Source organism: Centruroides vittatus, unplaced genomic scaffold, assembly GCF_030686945.1.
Source record: "Centruroides vittatus isolate TY-2023 unplaced genomic scaffold, ASM3068694v2 scaffold_324, whole genome shotgun sequence".
Classification (NCBI taxonomy): domain Eukaryota; kingdom Metazoa; phylum Arthropoda; class Arachnida; order Scorpiones; family Buthidae; genus Centruroides; species Centruroides vittatus.
The window spans coordinates 3197505-3220797 of NW_027122701.1; the positions used below are offsets into that span (position 1 = coordinate 3197505).

At 31.8% G+C, this 23293-nt stretch overlaps 2 protein-coding genes across 4 annotated transcripts in view; both read right to left on the minus strand.

Moving 5' to 3' along the window:
- The window catches only part of LOC136988187 (structural maintenance of chromosomes flexible hinge domain-containing protein 1-like), a 211918-nt gene extending 201116 nt beyond the window's left edge, over window positions 1-10802 (minus strand). Inside the window, exon 1 of the mRNA XM_067286015.1 lies at window positions 10578-10802. Within this exon, the coding sequence (XP_067142116.1) occupies window positions 10578-10697 (120 nt within the window). The 5' untranslated portion in view covers window positions 10698-10802. The remainder of the gene's footprint in view (window positions 1-10577) is intronic.
- Window positions 10803-20662: 9860 nt separating this feature from the next.
- LOC136988191 (double-stranded RNA-binding protein Staufen homolog 2-like) overlaps window positions 20663-23293 on the minus strand; it is a 110643-nt gene continuing 108012 nt past the window's right edge. For all 3 annotated transcript variants that reach the window (XM_067286025.1, XM_067286023.1, XM_067286024.1), the window contains one exon: window positions 20663-22135. In XM_067286025.1, coding sequence (XP_067142126.1) covers window positions 22015-22135 — 121 coding nt within the window. In that variant the 3' untranslated portion in view covers window positions 20663-22014. The remainder of the gene's footprint in view (window positions 22136-23293) is intronic.

Sequence of the window (23293 nt, forward strand, 5' to 3'; positions counted from 1 at the left end):
TAAAAAAAAAAAAAAAAAATCGTCTTGCATTTACATGAAGTTGCACTCTCATTGGCTAATGGATTCACCAAATGGCCTTCAGTAGGCTACAGGTTAATACACTAAATACTTTTTCCTAAATATTCTGTACCAAAAAGAGCACATCTAATGTATTCATGCATCTTATATATATGTCTTAAAATACTGCAATTAATAAGACATTAAACAATTCAGCTAGAGATAGGAAGTTAAATTCTATCTTGTGTTTAAATTAATAATTAAAATTAAACGAGCAATTATTTATTGTGACATTGTCACAATGCTGGGCTGCAATTTTTAATCATATTTTTAATTTATTTAACTTAAAATATATGCTCTACACCTCAAATTAGTAGTGGCTTGCCCCTGTACATCATACTTTTCCTTTAACAATAGAGTCGTGCTGGTCATCTAACACCTTTCAGGGGAAATTTTGAATTGAAATAACATAACTTCCAGTTTGCATTGGAAGTTCTTATATAGTTAATCAGGCCTCCTGCCCCTAAGGTTTCCATTTCTATCATATAGATAGATGAAAGATGGTCTTGTCTTTCATCTATCTAACTCTGTTCTCTAGATTGAGGAAAGACAAGTACATCGACAACAGTGGAATTTTATAGGTCTACAACTGTCACAAATTGCAGCCCAATAAATTTAATTTAGAATATTCTGGAAGAAAAGATCAGCCTGAAGTGTGATTTGAACCTACAACTTCTTCTTACCATCACTTCCAGACTAATTAATTAGTTTGGCTGGAAGAGCAGATTAAACAATGATCTGGGTAGTGTAACTGGCAATATATCTACATGGAAAGCAGGAGTTGCATGTTTGAGACCTGTTCCAGGCCAATCTTCTCTTCCAACATATTCTAAATCAAATTTATTTATTTATTTCTAATTGCTAAATTTAACATGAAATGGTAACTTAACCAACTACTTGTAGCTTAATTAATTAGCCTTAATGTAGGCTAATAAGAATCCAGCTGTTTGTTTGATTAGTAAAGTTTATCAGCCTGTTTATTTATATTGGGTGTTTTATTAAATTTATTGCAATACTGAATTATGTTTGATTATAATTTAGGGATATTTTGATTATGTTGTCATATAATTTATTCATTGACATTAATTAATAATAAACATTAATGAACTAGTTTTAAAACTAGAACAGATCAATAGATAGTAATAAAAACTTTCTCATAATTAATTTGAAAAAGAAATATCCAAATATAGATTACATTCACAATTCACTGATCTCCATGTTAACCATCTCAAAATCAATAAGCTATAGAGTGTTGTTTACTAAATGCTTTTCAATATTCTTTATAGAGTAATTATTAAATGTAGTCATATGTAGCTTAATACAATCTAGCAGATCATTTGGTATTAACACTTACTGTGCTGGTCCAGTTAACCTAGTTCCTTACCTGTGTGCCGACTGATTTAAACAATTTTACAGTATTTTCTAGTGAAAATAAAAAACGATTGACTAAAGCTAGGTAAAAAGTATAAACCGTTTTCAATATTGGAAACATTTATCTGTACAATACTCAATTTTGATGGGTGTAGGCTTTATTTTTATGTATTATGCTTTAATGTTATTTGGACCTGTTTTAGAGATAGAGATACAATGAAAAAAAATTAAAAACTGCAATATAGCTTTAAAATTTGTATTTTTATGTATGAAACATATAGTACATTGATGAATTTGTTCATAATAATGATGTACTGTATCAATATTATTAGTAGACTTTTTTCTGACTGTAGCTGTTTTTCGTAATTGAGTCGGTTTGGCAAATGTACATAAGATGGCATTAGCACTATCAGAAATATAGGAATTTGACTTTTGTATTGATAATATATAAAAAGTATATAAATTATGTAATATCATATAAACTATACAGGTTTAAAATAATAACGAAATTATGTGGCTTATTTGTATTTTTCAATCTCAGTTAGGCCTAAATCATAATCACATCATTTTTGTCAGATAAATCAATATAATCGGCACTATATTTGATATCTAGAAATATTAACAGAGACATCAATCTCTTCTTTCCTTGCTGTAAAATGTTACATAATTTAACAAGGGCATCACTGGGGCATGAAAACATATTGGTCATTCCTCAAAAACTTTTCATGTGGTGAAAAGTTACTTTAAAATAAAAAAAATATATATATATATATATAGGAAATGGTAACTCACAATACTACTACTATTTGATAGAACACATTATGCACATAACCTGGGAAACTACTTGTTCTTGTTTGTTCTTTTTTTTTATATTTTGATCAAGCACAGTCACATTTACTACTGGTTTTAATATTACATGCAAAAAGCTGCCATATTGGTATGGTAGCTCCTTGCACAATATGTGTTGCTACAGGTCTTGGGCTATTGCATTTTTACAGTGGCGTATCTAAGTATATGCAAACCATCAGCATTGCAGGTAACCCACACTCAGAAATTTCTGGTTACATCCCTGCATATATTTAGTATTGCTGCCATAAGATTGCCAAAATCTATATTTAAAAATGAAATGATCTGATCTCAGTTTTGGCCATCTTCAGTATCAAATAAAATTCTTAAATAAAATACAACTCTTTTATATTCTAAATTTTACACAATGGATAATTAAATCATTACAAATAAATTCAAACATAATTTAAAATTTTACATAAATAACATTCAATATAAATACAATGTACTATACATAAAAAAAATTGTTTATATAACTTAAGGTTTAAGTAAAGTTGTCAGGGTCTCATCCACAACTTTTCCTGCACTTCAACAGGATGCTAAAGCTTATTTTTGGTGGTAGGGGCATGTTTTTAAAAAAATTGTAAATGCCAACCAGTAAAATTACAGTACTACTAATCAGACCTTCAAAATGCAATAAAATTTTTAATTCTCAAACATTTTTAGTCATCTTAATCAACCTTCTCCAAGACAGAAAGAAAAATATTACAATTTAAAAAGAACAAAAGCTACATCAGTGCTACTAAAGGTCTATAACAGGAATGGCAAATCTTTTTGAGTCCATTTGCCATATAGTGAATGTAGTTATCTTTAAAAATGTGTGTGCATGCTGAAGTTTTAGACTTCAAATAATGATATTTAAAGAAATGAAGTGAAAATGCTTTAACTAGAATAAATGTAAAGAAGGTGATTGAAAAAAGGATGATCAGATGAAAAATTGAAGGGATAATTGAAAAAGTTGGGTGATAAATCGAAATTGTATAACATGTTACTTGCCAGATGATTTCTCCCGACATGCACTTTGGAAAGGTGTGCCATAAGTTTGCCATCCCTAGTCTACAATATCAAGGTTAAAGGAACACAAGGACAGCATTCAAAAGACCAACCCTACTACTGCCTTGGTAACTTATGTAATTTCTGATTCAGATTGACTTGGTCAACTGGGACCAGACAAAAATAATCCAAAAAGTACAAACTAAAACAGCAAATCAGATATACAGAAGCTTAAGAAATCTACAAAACATTTTCGAGGGAACAAACCATCAATTACAAAGACTGTAATGCAATATCAGTTGCATAAATGACATTATTAGATAGGTACATGACAAATGGGCAATAGTCAAGTGGGTGACAGACACTTAAAAATTTTTGCAGCTTAGTAAGCATAAAATTTTGTGATTATTATTTATTTATATTTTTTGTAAATATCAGTAAAATATATACAGTGGTACCTTGACTTAAGAGTGTCCCAACTTATGAATTTTTCAAGTTATGAGCTGTCTCTCAGCCAATTTTTTGCTTTGAGTTGAGAGCTAAAATTTGGATTATGAGCCAGCTTCATATACCCCACACCTAGTTGGTGCAACAAATGCCACAACAAACCATAGATTAAGAAAAAGAAAATGGAAAAACTGCCGTAATTTTGTCATTTTCGTTACTCTTCCAATGTCTTGACAGGCTAGCTTATAGAAAAACATATGATCGAGTGACATAGGCATTAGTTCACTTCTACGTTGTGTGCAGCACAACAGTCTCTCATTTCTCGAGTTTTCCTTCTTTTCTTTCTTTATCTATGCAACGAACACCACAACATCTGCCAAACCAGTTTATTGCAGTAAAATACAGTTGTTTTTATACAATATTTGTTATTTATAAGTATTGGGTTGTTCGGAAAGTTTGAAGCAATGTTTGGTAGCCGACAGTTGAGAGACTGATTGACATGAAAATGATTAGAATTGTATAAACCAATGAATATTATGAAAAATTACCTTGAGACATGTCCATTACAAAAACTGTTAAGATTATTCAAATATTGTTTAATTTGTCTTGTTGTGAAAATGGACATGAACAACATGTATTTTCAACACTTGTTTCTTTTTCACTATCATAAAGGCAAAAATGCTGTACAAACAGCAAAATAAATATGTGATGTTTATGGTGGGAATGCTGTAGCAGAATAAACTGTTCAAAAGTGATTTTCTAAATTTAAAGTGGGTAATTTCAGCCTTGAAGATGTTTCCCACTCAGAAAGACCTCCCGTTATTGAAGAAGACCAAATCAAAACATTATTGGATAAAAACCCTCATTACACAACTCTAGACTGCAGACATATTGAAGTCATCAAATAGTACTGTATTTCAACATCTAAAAAAGCTCAAATACATGAATCATTACATTTGGATACCTCACAACTTAACAGAAAAGAACTTACTATATCTTATCTCCATTTGAGGTCCTCTTAAAAAAATGAAATGAATGACTCTTTTCTGAAGCGTTTAGTGACAGGTGATGAAAAGTGGATCATTTATAACAACATCAGCTGAAAACAATCATGGGGCAAGAAAAATGAACCACCATTAAAAACTCCAAAGACCAGTCTTCATCCAAAGGTCATGCTCACCGTCTGATGGGATTGGAAAAGAATCCTGTACTATGAGCTGCTTCCACAGAATCAAACAATTGATTCTGATGAGTATTGTTCCCAACTGGATAAACTGAATATAGCAATTAAAGAAAAATGTCCAGAACTGGCCAATAGAAAAGGCATTGTGTTTCATCAATCAAATGCCAGACTGCACATGTCTTTATGAACACACCACAAATTATTAAAACTAGGCTGGGATGTTTTACCCCCATCCCCATACTCATCCAACCTTGCCCCATCAGACTACCATTTGTTCCATACTCTGCAGAATTCCCTTCATAATAAAAACTTTGATACTTTGGAAGCTTGCAAAAACCACATGAAACAGTTTTTCATAGGAAAAACTAGAAAGTTCTACGAAGAGGGTATCATGAAGCTCCCCTGTAGATGGCAACACATTGTTAAAAACAACAGGGCATACATAATAGAATAAAAGTATATTTTTATTTTTAAAACAGTTTCTTTTATCTCTCTTAAAAATCACTATAAACTTTCCAAACAAACCAATACATTTTTCTTATTTAAAAAACATGGAAAAAGAAGTTGCATAGTTTTGGAGATCCAGAACAGATTAATGACATTTTAATTCATTTCAATGGGGAAAATTGATTTGACATACAAGTAATTTGAGTTATGAGTTCCATCATGGAACAAATTAAACTCCTAAGTCAAGGCACCACTGTATACATATAAATATAATTAAAATGTATGAGGTGTGAGTTATAAGTTATGAACTACGAGTTACAAGTTATTTCAAACTTAAAAACAGAAAATGTTTAGGAAAAATGTATTGTAGCATTGTTAATTATTTTATGTCAGCAGTAGTTAACAAAGTGCACAAAAACAAAAGGAGTTCTTTGAAAACAAATTCTTTCAAACAATTTTTATACTTTTTTGTTTTAATGTATATTGTATTTAGTGTAATGTACTTTTAATTTTATGTAACTGTTGTCTTTGTTTTTATGTAGCCTATATTTATTAATTTTGGGAGTAGATATCAACCATCCTTTGAGACTTTTCTATTTACTTGCAAAAATAAAGTATGTAACATGTCTAAATATGTTTGTTAATTACAGTGTCATTCTTTTAACTTGTTTCATTCGTTTGTTGAAAAAGATTATTTAAATTTACCAGGTCAAATTTACAAAATAGAAAGGAATGGTGATTTTAATAAAGAAAACAATAAAAAAATTTTGTATTTTTTCTATTATTTATCTCTTATTTTGTTGCCCAGATGTCCGGTGCCCAGTTGACCCAGTTGTCCATTGCCCACTTGCTGTTGTCCAGTTGACTATGTCTCTTATTAGATTTGGGCACAAGATGACAAATTATGATGATAAAAAACCTACAGAGAGATTATCACACATTATTATATATTAATGACCATATCCAGTTGTGCATGTTTATAGCACAATCTGCCACACAAGTTTTTTGTGTGGCATAATATACATAATACATTAGAATATCATTTTAATGGAGTACAAAACAATGAAAATGAATTTCTCAGAATAACTGATTTGTTGGGAACAAATCAGTTATTCTGAGAAAAAATACAAACAAGAAAGACAGATTGAAGCCAAAAATATTAAAGAATACACCAAAGTGTAGAAAAATTTTTAAATTATAACTTTAAATTTTTTTCACGTGTTGAGTTCTCTTTAGATAAACATGCATGTATATTATGGAAAATAGATTACAATCATTTATAAAAATTAATGTTTGATGTAATAAAACAAACAAAACATGGTTTGTAAAATTTTTTTTATAAACAGGTGTTTTACTAGTAAAACAGAAAATTTGTCACTTAAATTTTTAAATGTGAGTTAATATAATAGATCTTAAATGAAAAGAAATAAAAAGGAAAAATATTTTTAAAAAACTAATTTGAAAAAATATATAAAATATATTTTTTAAATTTGTTATTTAATTGAATTGAAGTAAAATTCTGAAATGTTTGTTTTATGCAATCAATACTTTATCTTTTATAATTGATATTTTGAAATCTGATTATCCAAAACATTTTTAATTAAAACTTATTTAAAATTATGTAATACTACTATCTAATTTTTAGTTTAAAAAAAATTATAAATTGTCAATTATAGCTAAGTGAATAAATTAATAAAAATAATTTACTTATATTATTTAACATGGTAACAGAAAAATATGTTAATAAATGACATTTATTAACATTTATTTTTCTATAAACTGTAAATAGTTGTATATTTTTTCAAAAACAAATTTGGATGAAACTATTTGATTAGAAAAAAATATTTTAACACTGAACAAAATTATTAAGAATTATCTTTGCAACTGATTTACATATTTCTGTTCTGGATTATGATGAGCTTTTCTGCATAATATATATAAAAAATAAAGATAAGCCAGTATACATAAATGATTAAGATACTGTACCTTTATTTACATTTGAATTACCAAATTTTGGAGCAGTTACAGTAATCCTAGCAACAGTCATGTTCCCAGCTACCTATTCTAAAGAATGCCTCCAAATTTTGCATCTAAAGTGGTATACTTTAATTACAGACACCATTTATATATGTATCTAGCTATCTTATCCGTTTAGTCATGTCTGACTCTTGGTTTATATATGTATATGTGTATAATATACATAAGTATAATATTCATATTTTCAAATAAATCACTTCTCATAAAAAATGAAAAAAATCTCAGCTAAAAATTTTTTTAAATTAAATAATAAAAAAATTAGTACATTGGTATCTGTTATAATTTTACATCAAAATTAAATAAACAGTAGCTTTTAATAGTGTTCAAACTTAATAAAATTTATGTGGCAGCCATGAAAAAATCAAATGATGAGTTGCTCAACTTTCATGGTAACATTTGGTGACACCATCTGTCATCATATTTTATTTCTAAAACTTTTTATATTTTTAATTATTATAAAATGGCAAAAAACTTAATTTTGAGGGTAGGGGTGGTTTTATAAAACAATTGTAAATGCTAATAACAAGTAAAATTGTCATTACATCTGATCCTACTGGAGATACACACAACCCCCATTATCTCCCTACCCCCTCAACCTTTAATCACCAAAACTTAATAGCATCAATCCCCCTCATAAATGCAAAATTTCAGAAATTTTAAACAAAAATCACAAGTTAATAACCTTCAAAGAGGGTAAACAAAATTGTGCCCCCCCCACACAAACATCCACACATACAGAAACCCCCCCCCAAAGGTTTTTGCATTTTGACATTTCAAGGTGTCTTGAATCCAAAAATGTAAAAATCTCAGGGAGTCATTTTTCAATCACCATACTTTCCCTCGGTTACATATAACAGCTAGAAAAGTAAAAATTCAAGTGCACATAACTTCCAATTAGTGCATCTTTTGAAAAAATCTTTCATGCAAAGTGGATTTTTTTTTTAATGAAGAATCATAAAATATGCAATGAAAAATAAGTGTTTTCATTTAAGAAAATAAAGTTGACCCTGTTTTTCACTGATTGTAGCACTATGATGAAATTATAACCCCATCTTGTGGCCCCCCTAAAGTCTAACATTTTCAGTTTGATGATTTTTTCATAGAATGTGTATTTTTCAAGTTCTTTCAGTGGATTGATTAAAATGGACACTAAGTATATAATATTGATTCAGATCACTATTTTCTTCTTTAAGCACATTTTTACACATACAAATGTAGATAAAGAATACAATAAGAATGACATCATTCAGTAGACATTAATTCATAAATAAAAGTTCTCCATAGTATTTGTTCCTGTCATTTACAAATGATAAGATAAATAACTGATCAAAAGCAACTTAATTGAGACAAATTTATCAAATAAATATTTTATCATATGCTAAGTAAATTTCTTTTTATACTTTCAATATTTGAATCAAACAAATAAATAAATTTCTATAAAGCTACATATATTATTACAGTAGATAATTTATTTTATTTTTAATTGATGTACATTGAAAAATTGTTTTCACATTTTTACATTTTATTTTATCAAAAATCTTAGGAGTGATTTTTTTTTCAAATGCTTCACCTTGAGCTTAGTTTAAGTAATGTACATATAAATATTAAACACAATAGTATATAATCTCAATAATTTTTTGATAGCCAAGCTGTTAAGATGTCAGTCTACCACTCTGGAGACCCAATAACAAATCCAGATGGGTCAAAAACCCAGGAATTTCTCAAGAGATGGTCTGTTCTGGATATGTCGGGCATGTCTCTCACCACCCAGCCAATCCATTGTGCACCTGGCCCAAACCCATGCCTGGCTGGATAAAAAGACCATCATGTGCTCATAGTTGAAAGAATAAATGAATAAACAAACAATTAAGGCCAAACAATCTAATTTATTTACATTAATAGTATATTTTCAATACAGAATTTGTTAAATATAAATATCAAGGTTCATTTAATATATTAAAATGTTCTGAAAACTGCCTAAATTAACATAATAGAAAATCTTTAATCTTTAAACAATTATCAAAAGAGAATTGACAAGTAAAGCTAATATATCAAATGTCAAACTTATCAATGCTACTTTAGACACATGACGTAGGTCAATAAAATTGCAAATATTCATTCAAAACTCTGATATTATGCAAAATCATGTTAAATCATGTAATTACAACCACCACAATATTACTGGTATACAAAACAAACAAAACATGTAATTACCAATAAACCAGCAAAAATTTGATTAAACTATTCGTTAAATAAACATTTTCATCCATTTTCAATGGTCATCTTCAGGTTTTGAAGTAACGTTGGAACATTTGTCCAAAGAATGCATATTCCAAACGTTTTTAAAAAGTTGCACATCGTGAAGATATGCGCATGCTCAATGTCGCATTAAACAAAATTAAATTAGATTTTAAAGTGCTCTCCGGTTTTCTTTAAAAATACTAATTTTATATGAAAAATAAAAATGAAACCCGACCAAGCTTTATGGCATGTCAAAACACGCCCTCCATGCAGCTGATAACAAGTCCATTTCTTTAAAATTAATTGCTGTCTCCCTCCTAAATGCTTTAAACATTTCAAGTTGTTGTCATCACAACGTTGTAGTAATCGGGCCTTGTCAAATTCAACCCGGACATCATTATCTGTCAAAAGTGGCCAATGCGGTAGTGGATAGACCTTTCCAAAACATATATATATGCTCCTCAATCCTCAGTTTTAGACCCCATGCTGGAGCTCCAATATATTGGTCAGGCTTCATTTATATTTTTCTGGCTATATTTTGTTAAACATGTAATTACATCCAGAGGCAATCATTCAAATTAATAAGATAAATTTTTGCTTTGCATTGTAAAGTATATGTCTGTTGTACAAACTTGATTCAATTAATTTGCTCTATAATGTAATTCTGTTATGTCACATGTAATAAATGTTCAAATATTCATGTAAACATTACAAACATTTGTTAAATAGTTTAAGCATTGGATGGATTAAAAATTAGCAAAATTTTTTGAAAACTTCTTCATACGAATATCGAATTTTTACGCGTTTTTTATCAATGCCTTCAGAATAAATATATTTGTTTTTAAAACATTGCACACATTTCTCATGTTCATAATTCTTAAGCCTATCCTATTGGACAACTATGATTTACATCAAGCTTATAATCCTTCCAATCTTATTCATTATTATAAATTACCTTTTCCAACTTCTGTTTAAACTCTGGAAACGTCTTGACTTCATTTACATCTATAAATTTCTCGGCAACATCACCTATTCGCCGATCATAAACAATCACTTCTTGTAATCCTGTCGCCATATTTCGAACACTCCGCTTATCACGACCTCTAGCGTAGAAACTTGTAATAGTTTTTAACTTCAACGTAGAATAAATTATTATAAAATATATTACTATATAACCTTTAAGTGTGTTCGTACGTGTTAACAAGTAATAAAGTTCTCCAAAACGAATGAAAATCGCCGATTAATATTCACTGGCATAAGCAGTCAATCGTGCATGCAGTCTTTCCTACGATTGAGTAGGATAAATATGAAATTATATAAATTGCAATTCTACAGGCTTTAATTAAGGAGTAGGCTATTTTCTATAAATTAAGAAAAAATAACAAACTATCTTTTAAATTTTTTTAAGAATTTCAAGCATTTCTTCTTAAATTCATAGAAATTTCAATATTTGAATCATTTTCTTTAAATTTTTGTTAAATATCGGTGATTTTATCGATGCTATAATCAAAATTAAAAAGTAAATCTTACATATAATTACTCAAAAAAACCTGTTCGTTTCGTCCAGAAATTGTACGCTTTAACGGCAACTTGACGTCATCTCTCTGGCTTTACAATAAACAAGTTTAAAAAATGACGCCCGTGTGACGTCACTTTCTGGGCGAAATGAACAGGCCTAAAATAAGGCGGTTCCCTTAAGTACGTATACTGAATCTCATAAATGTTATACAGGGGAAATAATCCCGTGCGAAATGACACAGTATACTGTTTGAGAGGAGATGGAGGTCGAGGCGTGTCTACGTTGACTATTTTTAAGCAAGTCATTTTTACAGTTTGTTTTTCTCGTTATACGAATTACTCATTATGAGAGGTGCTCGTTAAGCGAGCTTCCACTGTATTGTACATTGGGTACGTTTATATATTCAACGACTGGCTCAACAGTGAGAAAACGTCGTTTCTAAATGGACCGTTGAGTAGTCCGTTGAAGCCCGTGACATCAGCGTTGGTTCACCGTTGAGCTCAACGGTCACAACCAAAGTCCTAGAAAGTTTGTTTGTTGAGTATTCAACAAACTAACATGGCGGCTTCCATGAAAGAAATAAATTTCGCTTACAGAAACTATCGATTCACTCTTGCTGAGGACACTGTAATAGCGGACAGATTAATGAACGATCTGTATATGATAAAATATGCGATTGCACGATTATGTTGGATAATTTGGTCAATATTGAAATATTAAGCTTTTTTCAGAAAAAACTACATCCATGAATTCGTTCAAAATAGATTAGGACTGATATTTGGCCCTCTTTACATCTTCCTAATGATATACCGTATTTTACGGACTATAAGACGCACTTTTTTCTTCGAAAAATTGCCTCCAAAATTCAGGTGCGTCTTATACTCCGTAGCGTCTTATAGGTATTTTTTTAAAAAAAAAATTGCTTAAAAATTAAGGTGCGTCTTATAGTCTGTAGCATCTTATAGTTCGTAAAATACGGTAAATATTCAAGAAATTCAAATTATTAAAGAAAGACCCAGCATAGAAGAAAATGATGCAGATAAAGGTTCATTTGAACAAAAGAGTTTATTCGGATAATTGCAGTGGCGTGCCGTGACATTTGATGACAGGGCAGCTGTGTTTCTGTAAGAAGCCGACTTCCAGGGGCAATCAGTTAATTGCGCGTTAGTGATGGTCTAGGGCAGTGGTTCTTAACCTTTTTATACTCGCGGCCCATCAAATATTTCATAATTTTTTGTGACCCCCATTTTTTAATAATAATTTATATTTGATAATTTGATAATTTATCTATAATAAATTGATTTTTTTATTATTGCTTTATTTTTTATATAATAAATGTAAATCATAACTTTATTATTTCATTATCTATTTAAATAACATTCAAACTTCACAATTAAACATGAAAACTCATTAATTTTTAACAGAAAATAAAATAAGAAACATGTCGATAAATCGATCCAATGTCGATGCTAAAACTAAAGTGGCTAGCCACTTTACTAAAACTAAACTAAAACTAAAACGCCCACTTGTGGTAAGGATTTTGCATAACTTTTGCAAAAATATTTAAATTTTCAAAGCCTACTATTTTTCCTAATTATTTTTAAAATTCCAAGCATTAATAGTTTCTTAAAATTGCTTTGGAATAAAAGAAGTAAATACTGCGGTGTAAGTAGCATATTTACATTTATTTCTTCTGTACTAACAAAGTTGTATGTAGGAAGAAATACAAAATAAATAAATAAAAACTAAATAGGAAAACTTTATCTTTCTTATTTCACTTTTCAATACGATATTCGGATTATACATCAATTTTCTTTTTATTATATTCTGAAGGAAATTTTGCATAATTTGGCGGCCCCTGGCAAACTTCTTATGGACCCCCAGGGGCCGCGGCCCCCCTGTTAAGAATCACTGGTCTAGGGTCCATTCGTATTCATTTGTTCGATAAGCCAGTAAAAACTGTAGACTTCTCTAAATGTATTTTTAATATCACAATTACATTCTGAATCGCTAGCCACGATATAAGGGCTAAAATTAAAAATAAATTATAAAAACTTACTCAGTGAAATAAAATGTGCGGTGGATATACATACCTGGTACAATGTATTGTTCGATTGTATTAATATACTTTTAAAGAAAATTATAATTAAAATATAGCTTTGTAAAGAAACGTACATAAAAATAACATAAAATATTCTTTACTTTTTAAATCTTAAAACAATCCACTTAGTCAAATATCTTGATACGAGTAGCTAATGGATGGAACTAGTGACGGTCCAGGTAGGTGTGTAGTGAGTGTGTGCGTGCCAAATCCCGAGGGTGCCGATACCGGTCAATGTCAAATGCCTCTTTTGTCGCATCACTAGTATATCTCAAAGGACGCCACAGGGCTGTTGTAAATTTTAAACGTTTCTCACCGTAGCTGTAAAAATCTAACTATGTTAAACTTAATAGTCATTCGTTTTCTAACTAATTCGTTTTAATACCAGGTGTACACGGAAATCAGTTTCCCACTGTACTGAGCGAGTGATTGGTTCTGTTAAGCTTTTGTTGAAGTAAAATTCTGGCTCTTTCAACAGGGTTTTATTTATGTCCCCATTCCCTAATCTCTTAATTATTTAGTCACTTCTTAAGTAGAAATAAGTCGAAACCAGTTACTTTGTACCTGAATATCTGTAGTCTTGGGAAAACAGTGGAAAGACAAATTTTTATGACAACGGATATATAAATCGTAAATTTAAGGAAAATAAATTCTAGAGCTTTTCTTTTGTACCATTGTATGTACTGTACGTCTCATTCATTAAATTTGGTTGTAAATGATGCTGCCAAAGTAACAGTTAATTTTTAACACTGTACTAGAATTGTACACGTTTTTTCTGCATCCCCTTACAGATGGGACATACTAAATCGTAATATCACCGGTTTAACATTGAAATCCGTAAGTAATATAAGATGGGAGAGCAGAATAAACGCAGAATAAATATATCAAATATTTTAATGGAGTTTTTTTAAACTCCTGTCAACTATACAGAACTATCATAAAAACGTGCCAGTAAACTCCTATCGGTTGGGTTGTTATAAATCTAGTCTAGGGTGGGCAACCCTTTTTATAACATGGGCCAGAATAAATTTTACGTTTTTTTCCGTGCCGTAGTAGTTAATTGACGCCTTCTTGTGACTCGTAATTTTTTTAGTCTGCAAATATGAAATAAATAAATAAAAAGTTAATTACTACATTTATTTCTCTTATTGTTTTCGAAAATTACAAAGAATTGGAAAAATAACTATAAAATAACTATTAATTAGTTATTTTTCCAATTTAATAATCTATTAAAGATCTCGCGGGCCGGATAGAAACTTTTCGCCAGCCGTAGCTGGCCCGCCGTTGATCTAGTCTGCTCGTGATTCACATAATCGGGCGAGGGTGGCCGAATATCTAGCAGGCGGCTAACAGTCCACAACTGCTCCGGGATATAAAGTCGCGTACTCTTTACGCGTGTGTCGCTTCTACCAGCTAAACCGTGACGTTTGTGCACTGTAAACCGCATGTGCTAATGCCTATATAATCTGGCTGATTGGAGACTGATCCGGTTTAGACATTCCTTCCGCCACCGAATTATTCGAATATACAATAGCAATCTTATCGTTTTTTTCACATGTAGTATAGAAATTTGTAAAAGATACATAATGCAGTTATAATAAAATATTCATTTTAATTAATTCAAAGTACGTTAAAATATGAAAATTTATATTTTATAAAATTCAAGGGAAGGTCATTGAAAGGTGGAATCGGCGCTTCCATTGCTTCCAATGATGGCACGCCACTGCCGACTCATACGTTCGTGATGACATGCCCCACTCGGCTATCATTGGCCGCAGGTGATCACGCAACATCGCTTGGCCTTTCTATGCTGCAGGAAATTTGGTGCGCCCAGTATTCGAATTGTGACTGTCGTGATTGTACGTCGTGTGATTTCTTTTTTAATATTTTAATCCCTTCATTCTATGTCGAGCAAAAAAAGAAAGTGGTCGGACGAATATGTACAATATGGATTCACATGTATAACGGAACGTGATGGGAGTCAGCGTCCTTGTTGCATGATTTGCAATGCCAAGTTGAGCAATTATAGTCTAGCACCAGCAAAACTAAGAGAACACTTCTTTAATCTGCATGGAAATTACAAAAATACAACACTCGTTGAATTCAAGGTGAAGAGGGCCAGATTTGATGAAAAGGGTAGTCTGCCTGTCGTCGGCTTTGTACCCATCGATAAACCGATCCTTACAGCATCATACGAAGTTGCTTACCTTATCGCAAAGCAGGGCAAACCACACAATATTGGTGAAAAACTCATAAAACCAGTCGTGTTGAAGATGGCGAATATCATGCTGGGAAAAGCGGCTGAAGTTAAGTTATCCCAAATTCCTCTTTCAAATGACACCATCAGTGACAGAATAGACAACATGAGCAAAGATATCTTGGCCCAAATAGTTGCAGATCTGATTTCAAGCCTGGCAAAATTCAGCCTTCAACTCGACGAAACTACAGACGTTTCCAGTCTAAGTCAGCTTGCAGTATTTGTGTGCTATGTGAAAGACGACGTTATAAAGGAAGATTTTTTATTATGTAAGCCTCTTACAACAACAACTAAGACAGCCGACGTAAAGAAACTTGTGGATGACTTCTTCAAAGAAAATAATCTTTCGTGGGAAATGGTTTCTGCAGTTTGTTCGGACGGAGCTCCAGCCATGCTGGGAAGAAAGTCTGGTTTTGGTGCGCTAGTGAAAGCCGATGCACCACACATCGTTGTTACACATTGTATTCTACACAGGCATGCGTTGGCAACAAAAACCATGCCTCCAAAACTAGCAGAAGTCTTAAAAATTGTAGTGGAATGCGTGAACTATGTGCGAAATAGTGCTCTGAGGCACCGCATCTTCAAGGAGTTGTGTAAAGAAATGGGGTCTGAATTCGAGGTACTTCTGTACCATTCAAACGTTCGGTGGTTATCCCGGGGACAGGTTCTGAATCGTGTTTTTGCTCTACGTGAGGAATTAGCCCTGTTTTTGCAAGAGCACCAACATGGTCATGCAGATTGCTTCAAAAATTCTGAATTTATTCTCATGCTTGCGTACATGGCTGATATCTTCGCAGCTCTCACTCATCTGAATCAACAGATGCAGGGCGGTGGTGTCAACATCCTCGAAGCGGAAGAAGCCCTGAAGGCGTTTCAAAAAAAGCTACCGTTGTGGAAACGACGAATAGAAAACGGTAACTTTGCAAACTTTACCCTGCTCGACGAATGTGTAAATAAGAATTATGATGTGCCTGGAATCAGAGATATTTCTGTATCGGGGGAACTGAAGCACGCAATTTCCATGCACTTAGACGAGCTTGCAAAGTCTCTTGAAGGGTACTTCCCTTCAAGAGAGTTATATCCAGCATGGGTGAGGCAGCCGTTTACGTTTGATGTTGAGAAAACAGATGTCAATGATACATACCTGGATGAAATCATTGAAATTCAGCAGAGCCAGGTTCAACAGCAACTCTTCAAAACAACAACGCTCTCATCGTTTTGGTGCCACCAAATAGTAACGTACTCTGCTATTGCGAAGAAAGCTCTGGAGATTTTGATACCGTTTGTGACAACATATCTTTGCGAGCAATCCTTTTCAAGGATGCTGGACATTAAAATGAAGAAAAGGAACAGACTTAGTTGCGAAAATGACATGCGAGTGGCACTTTCCAAGGTAAAGCCTCGCATTTCCGAACTGGTGTCTAAAAGGCAACAGCAGCAGTCACACTGATTTTAAATTTTGTTCTTTGTTCTTAATGTTTTATTCTTTGTTCTTAATGTTTTGTTCTTTGTTCGTAATGTTTTGTTCTATAATGGTTTTGTTTATTTTGTGGACCAATAAAATATATACGTATGTTTTGAATTTGAAAAATTATATTTTATTTTTCCAATTAAAAGGGGTTCGGTGAATGCTCATAAGAAACTGATGGGGTTCGGTACCTCCAGCAAGGTTAAGAACCACTGCCCTATACATAGCTGACAGTTTGAGAAAAACTGCATTATTGGGATGAGGAAGGCAGAATGCCCACTTTGTCAAATTGCCTGCCATTTGGGCTGTTCTGACTATGTATGTGATCCCTGACCATACATATATAGTACATACACAAACAACTGCAACAGCATCTGGTCTACCATTCAGAAATAGATGATAGCCTTACTACAAAATTTTTTCTCTTCTTGTACCATTAGTAGGCAACCAGAAGAGGCAAATTTGCACTTTTGGTGACTGCTACACATCCTGTCACTAGCAGCCCAATACCATCAACTTTGTTTGCAGTGGTGTCATGATAGAGAAGCATGGACTGCTATAGACTGGCAGCTTATCATCTTTAGCAACAAATTCCGTTTCTGTTTGGCAGTGGTGTGCCATCCATGGAAGTGCCGCTTCCCTTGTAATTTCTAATACATACACATTTGTAATTTCTAATAAATAAAATATGAAAATAATTTCACAATGTGTAACATACTTTGAATTACTTAAAATTAATTTTTATTATAACCTGATTATGTATTTTATTACAAATTTCTATACATGCGAAAAACAATGATAAGATTGCTATTGTAAATTCGAATATGCATATTCCCAATGGAAGCGCTGTATTGTCGAATATGGAATAGCTTCCACAGCGAAAATATCTGAATCATGTAAAGCAGCCAGATTACAGTACAGGTATTCGCACATGTACAGTACTTTACAGAGCACAGTTTAGCTCGTAGATGCTACACACCAAAATATTGTATAACATTTCCAATGATTCTATCCATTGGCCACTCATAGAGAGCTATTTGACTAAGTGTATTGTTTTAAGATTTAAAAAGTAAAGAATATTCAATGTTATTTTTATGTATGTTTCTTTACAAAGCTATATTTAATTATAATTACAGGTAACCCCCGTATAACATGGGAGTTACGATCCAAAAAATTACCGTGTTATGCGAATCCGTGTTATATGAAACAAAGAACTAGTAAGAAAAGGGGGGTTAGGTTCCAAAATTTAAAAAACATGCTATTATATTTTCATAATTAAGATAAATATCTTTATTAAAATTTTCTTAAGTGATATATATTAATATAAATTAAAAAATGTTTTCTTCAACATCACTAAGCACTATTAACCGAGGGCATTTTCTTTTTGGCTAGTTATCCTTATCCTCTGAGCATTTTTCTGCATTATCTTCAGATCCATGCTTTACCTTTTGCAAAAGGTATGTAATTTTAGATTGCTTGCTTTTAGTTAAAGGTTTTTATAAATTTTCTTATATGGTGCTAAGCACTTATGAAGAATAAAGCAAGTATGGAATAAGGGAAAAACATCTGGCAACATCAAAAGCAGAAGCATCGAGATCTGGCAACATTGAAACAAGTTTCGAGAAGGACCACGTGTATCGACAGAAGGCGGGAAAAGAAAATTTACATACTTAAGTACTAATAGTTCACGAAAATTATTATTTTTGTGAACTGTTAGTATTTAAGTGTGTAAAAATTTATTACATTTCATGTTGTATGAGGGTTTTACTCAATTCTTGAACCATGTCAGAGTGAATCCGTGCTATAAAAGTGCCATGTTATACGAGGGTTACCTGTATATTGATAGATTTTCAGACAAAATTTTTACAATTTTTATCACTTAGATGTTAATCATTTTAAATATTATGAAAAACAATTTTCTGTAGCTAGTTTTAATTCTTTAAATTACATAGTGAATTGCAATATTTATATTCATGTCCAGACTATATTGGCAAGTCACTCTTAGACATAAAAAATATAATAATTAATGATGATCTGAATGAAGATGTACTAAAAGACTTATATGATTTAATATAATTAATTTTTATGGTACCATCTATGAGTGCAGTTTTTCAACCATGAAGCAAATTGATACATTTACAGGAAATGCTCAGTCAGAGGAAAGATTGTTGCCACTAGTGTTGTTTAGATAGAAAAAGAGCTTTTAAATACTTTGATGGAATCAATGACAGTTGATTTTTATGATAAAGTAATTAACAACTTTGCAGAAAAAAATTGCTGAATAGAATTAGTTTATAAAAAATAATAAAAACAAGTTTTTATATCTTTGCTTTATGTCAATTATCTATTTTAGAATTAAAATAAATAAACTGTTTATTTTTGTCATTTCCAGTATTTGTTTAAAATTTTTTATGGAAACACAGCTTTACTATCATCAAATGTCACTGCACACTACTGCTGTTTGGTAATAAACAACCATCATGTTACTGTGTGGATGATTACTGGTAAATGCATCAATCTTATTTTTATTGTTGTGCAGCAAACTGCTCCTACTGTTGCCATGCTAGTCTAGGAAGCCATCTTGTATGACAGTTAATCACTCCTAGTAATGGTGCAAGGGACATTAACATCACAACAGTATATTCAGGAAGTCTTGTGTCCTCATGTGTTGCCCTTTTCATAAAACAGCCATTTTCCAGCATGGTAATGCTTGGCCACATACAGGCTAGGGCAGGCATGGCCAACATACGGCCTGCGATTAATCTTTCAATATTAGCTACTTAACTTCCAATAATTGGTTGAATGGATTTGCAATACTTTTTCTTATTTAAAAAAAAATCCATTGTAGAGATTTACAACTTTTGTACTTGTTTGTGTGATAGTGCCAGAAAAAAAAATGATAAATTTAAAATATTAATATTTATCATAAAATAATGTATGATCAAGATATACAGGTGATATTCAATTTAACTTAGCAATTTGTGTGCTTTGCTAGAAATGTAATACTAATATATTTAAACATTTATTTACTTAAATGAATTGTTTTTGTATTTAACATTTTTTTAATTTTAATATTTTGTTCAGTCTGTGAAAAAAGTTTTTTTTTCCAATTCCGCCTGAGGGCAAAAACTGTTGGCTATGCCTGGGCTAGGGTTTCTCAGGAATGTGGCCGTAATGTTGTCACCTTCATGGTCTCCAGATTTGTTACCTACTGAGAATTTATGGAACTAGTTGAGACACCAGCTTTGGTCATCTACAAGTGTAAGGGATCTGGAGTGATAGTTGCAACATTTATGGGCAAATCTGTCACAAGACTGCATACAGTGTCTCCATGCTCGACCATATTGCCACATAACGAGGCAAGAGGAGGTCCTACAGAATACTAATGGTTCCTTTAGTAGCTACCAGTGTTCCATAGGCAATTTTCACTTTGTTATAATGTTGTAATCACTGATTACCTTCATTATTACATTCATACAAACAAAGTTTTACCTGATTCCATAACATTCTCCTTGGTGCATAACTTTCTTTTAATCAATGTAGTTAGTTTTAAAATCTGTTTAGTGTGCAGACTATCTGATTTTCGCATACTGTTTTAAAGACATTCTGTATAATGTCTTTATTATTTTATATTAAATAATGTTCTGAAAAATTCTATTGTTATATACATGTATGAAGAAATCAATAAGACAACATTTTATCTTTTTTACTGTTATGCATTTTATTGAGTTGCTACTAACAACAGTGAATGATTAGACATGAAGACAACAAGCTATCATTATAGCAATTAGGGCAATAAGGCCATCAGTGTCATGTTTCTTTTCATCACCGACACTATACTTTTTCAAGGAAATATCATTGTAGACAAGACGACAGCTCATTTTGATGTCTATTTTAAGAATTAATAGTATCAAACTATACATAGAAAGGATTTGTTATTGTCTACATTAACTACAGACCTGGGATTAATGACAGTGGTGAATCAGAATGGCATTGAGCAATAAATAGCTGTAGTTTTACATAAAAATTCACAGAGGTTACAGCTTTTTGATAACAATACCATTTTTCATCACAACTTTCCAGGTGAACATTTGCCAATCTGATGATCTGCTTTATAAAATGCTAGGAGTTTATTTTAAGCCAGTTAACTATTAAGCTGTAATATGGGGGATAAACCACACCAAAATCACACACATGCACGCACATGCACACACACGTCTAAGACATCACAATAAAAGAAGTCAAAAATACTGCAGAGAAATGCAATAATGCTATTGAAAATTCCCATACAGCTCACCTTTTGAACACTTGTCTTATCATGATGGTAAATGGCATGTCATCTTTTACTTTAAATTGCCTGCAGCACAAACAAGCCACAAGGAGTTAAACTACACATTTCATATGGTCAGTAACAAAATTAGCATTACAAATCAGTTTTGTGAACCATATTGTATCACAAAAATATATATATATAAAATTAAAACTATATAATTGTTGCAAATGTAATCAAATTTATAAAACTATTTATTCTAAAAACATTGCATCATTTTAAGATTAATATGCTTCTTGATTTAAACTTGATTGATTTATGAAAAAATTAATTCCCAAACACATTTAACAAATTAAAGAAATATTTATAAGAACAATAAAATTTAAATGAGTCTGCAGCTCAATAACTTAATGAAAAATACAATGCATGTCAATATGGAATAAATCATATTTCATCGTGTAAAACATCTAAAAGTAATTTTAGAACAAGATTTTCAAAATATTAAGACAATGTTCAACATTGTCTAAGTTGGATGATTAGTCTTTAAAACCTTGTTCTATTATATAATGAGAGATGTTTTCCCTATGGCAGGTGCTTGATATGCACTTCACTCAATAGATTGGGTGTTCATAAGGTGTAGCCCATCATGGCTTTGTTGTCTTCATATGTGATCATACCAACATGATGTAAAATTTTTTTTAACCAAGCTCAGCAGTGGCGGCCGGTATTCCCCTCCATGGCCGATCCACTCCTGAGCCAGGATAGCATCCTCCACTTTCAATGAGTGCCCTTGGCAGTAATCGGGACAGTGGCCCCAGAATTGGGGTTACTGCCGAGGTCAGATGTGGGAGAATTAGCCAGCTTGGGTGCAGTGCCTTGTACTCCTGTTAGATAAATTCTGTAATAAATAAATTATATTAATTTTAATTTAGTCATTAATTATAATTAGAACTATCAATAAAAATACAGTGACTCAAAAAAATGTTTACATCATGAAATGTTTTGCAGATATTTGCATACAAAATGCTCTAATGATCAAATATCATGGAAATTAGTATTTAGTAGATGCAGCGTATAAAGAAAGAGCTTCCATTGAACATTCTTGTTTTTGGAATTTACACTGATAACAGTCTGGAAAATCATTTTGCTCTTGTGGACTACATTTGAACAATTATTTTGCTGCCACTTTGTAGAAGATTTTGAGACCAACTGTTCCTGCAACTGATATTACATGATACAAATGCCACCTTTTTTTCTATTGACTCACATTATGTTTTGACTCTTAGAAATTAAAACGAGACTGTGGCGATGTCACCGGCCATAAACCCAAATTGCCACCAGAGGAATTCCAAAAACTCAACAGACCCAGAAACACTGATTTGAAACCTTCTTCTTGGTTTGGATCTCACGATGTCTACACGTATGTCTGATTCTGTGTACATTCGATACTACTGCACCATACCTTATGTAACTCAAAAGGATAAAAGGCTAAGTTATTAACTCTTTTTTGTAGTCTAGTATTGTACCCTAAGACATTTCATCATCTCCTCCATATGGAACGTAGTAATTAGTTACAACCTGGTGCTACAGAAACCTTTGAGTTCATAACAAGAGTAAGATATCATGACACTTGAATCAAGGACTATCAGTGCAGAAAATTGCTTCAAGAATGGATGTTAGCATTGGTAGTATCACCAAAATAAAGAAAAACTCACCAGCCATGGAAAATGATAACCAAAAGCCTTGAATGCTACTAAAAAGAGGAACATTGTAAGAACTATCAGGGAAAATAGAAATTTCTATTTTATGTGAAAAATTGGGCTAACAAGATATCAAAGCATCAACATTCCTGCTCAGACTATCAGAAATGTAATAAAACATCATTGAATTACAAGAATGTGTAAAAGTTAAGAAGCCTTTATTGATTGCAAGACACCAGAAACTGAGGATAAACTGCAGAAAAGTACAAAACCTGAACTGTAAATGATTGGTGCTGAACATGCATGAAAGTGGTTGAATCAATCAAGAATTGAGGTACTGCAGTGGTCATCACAAA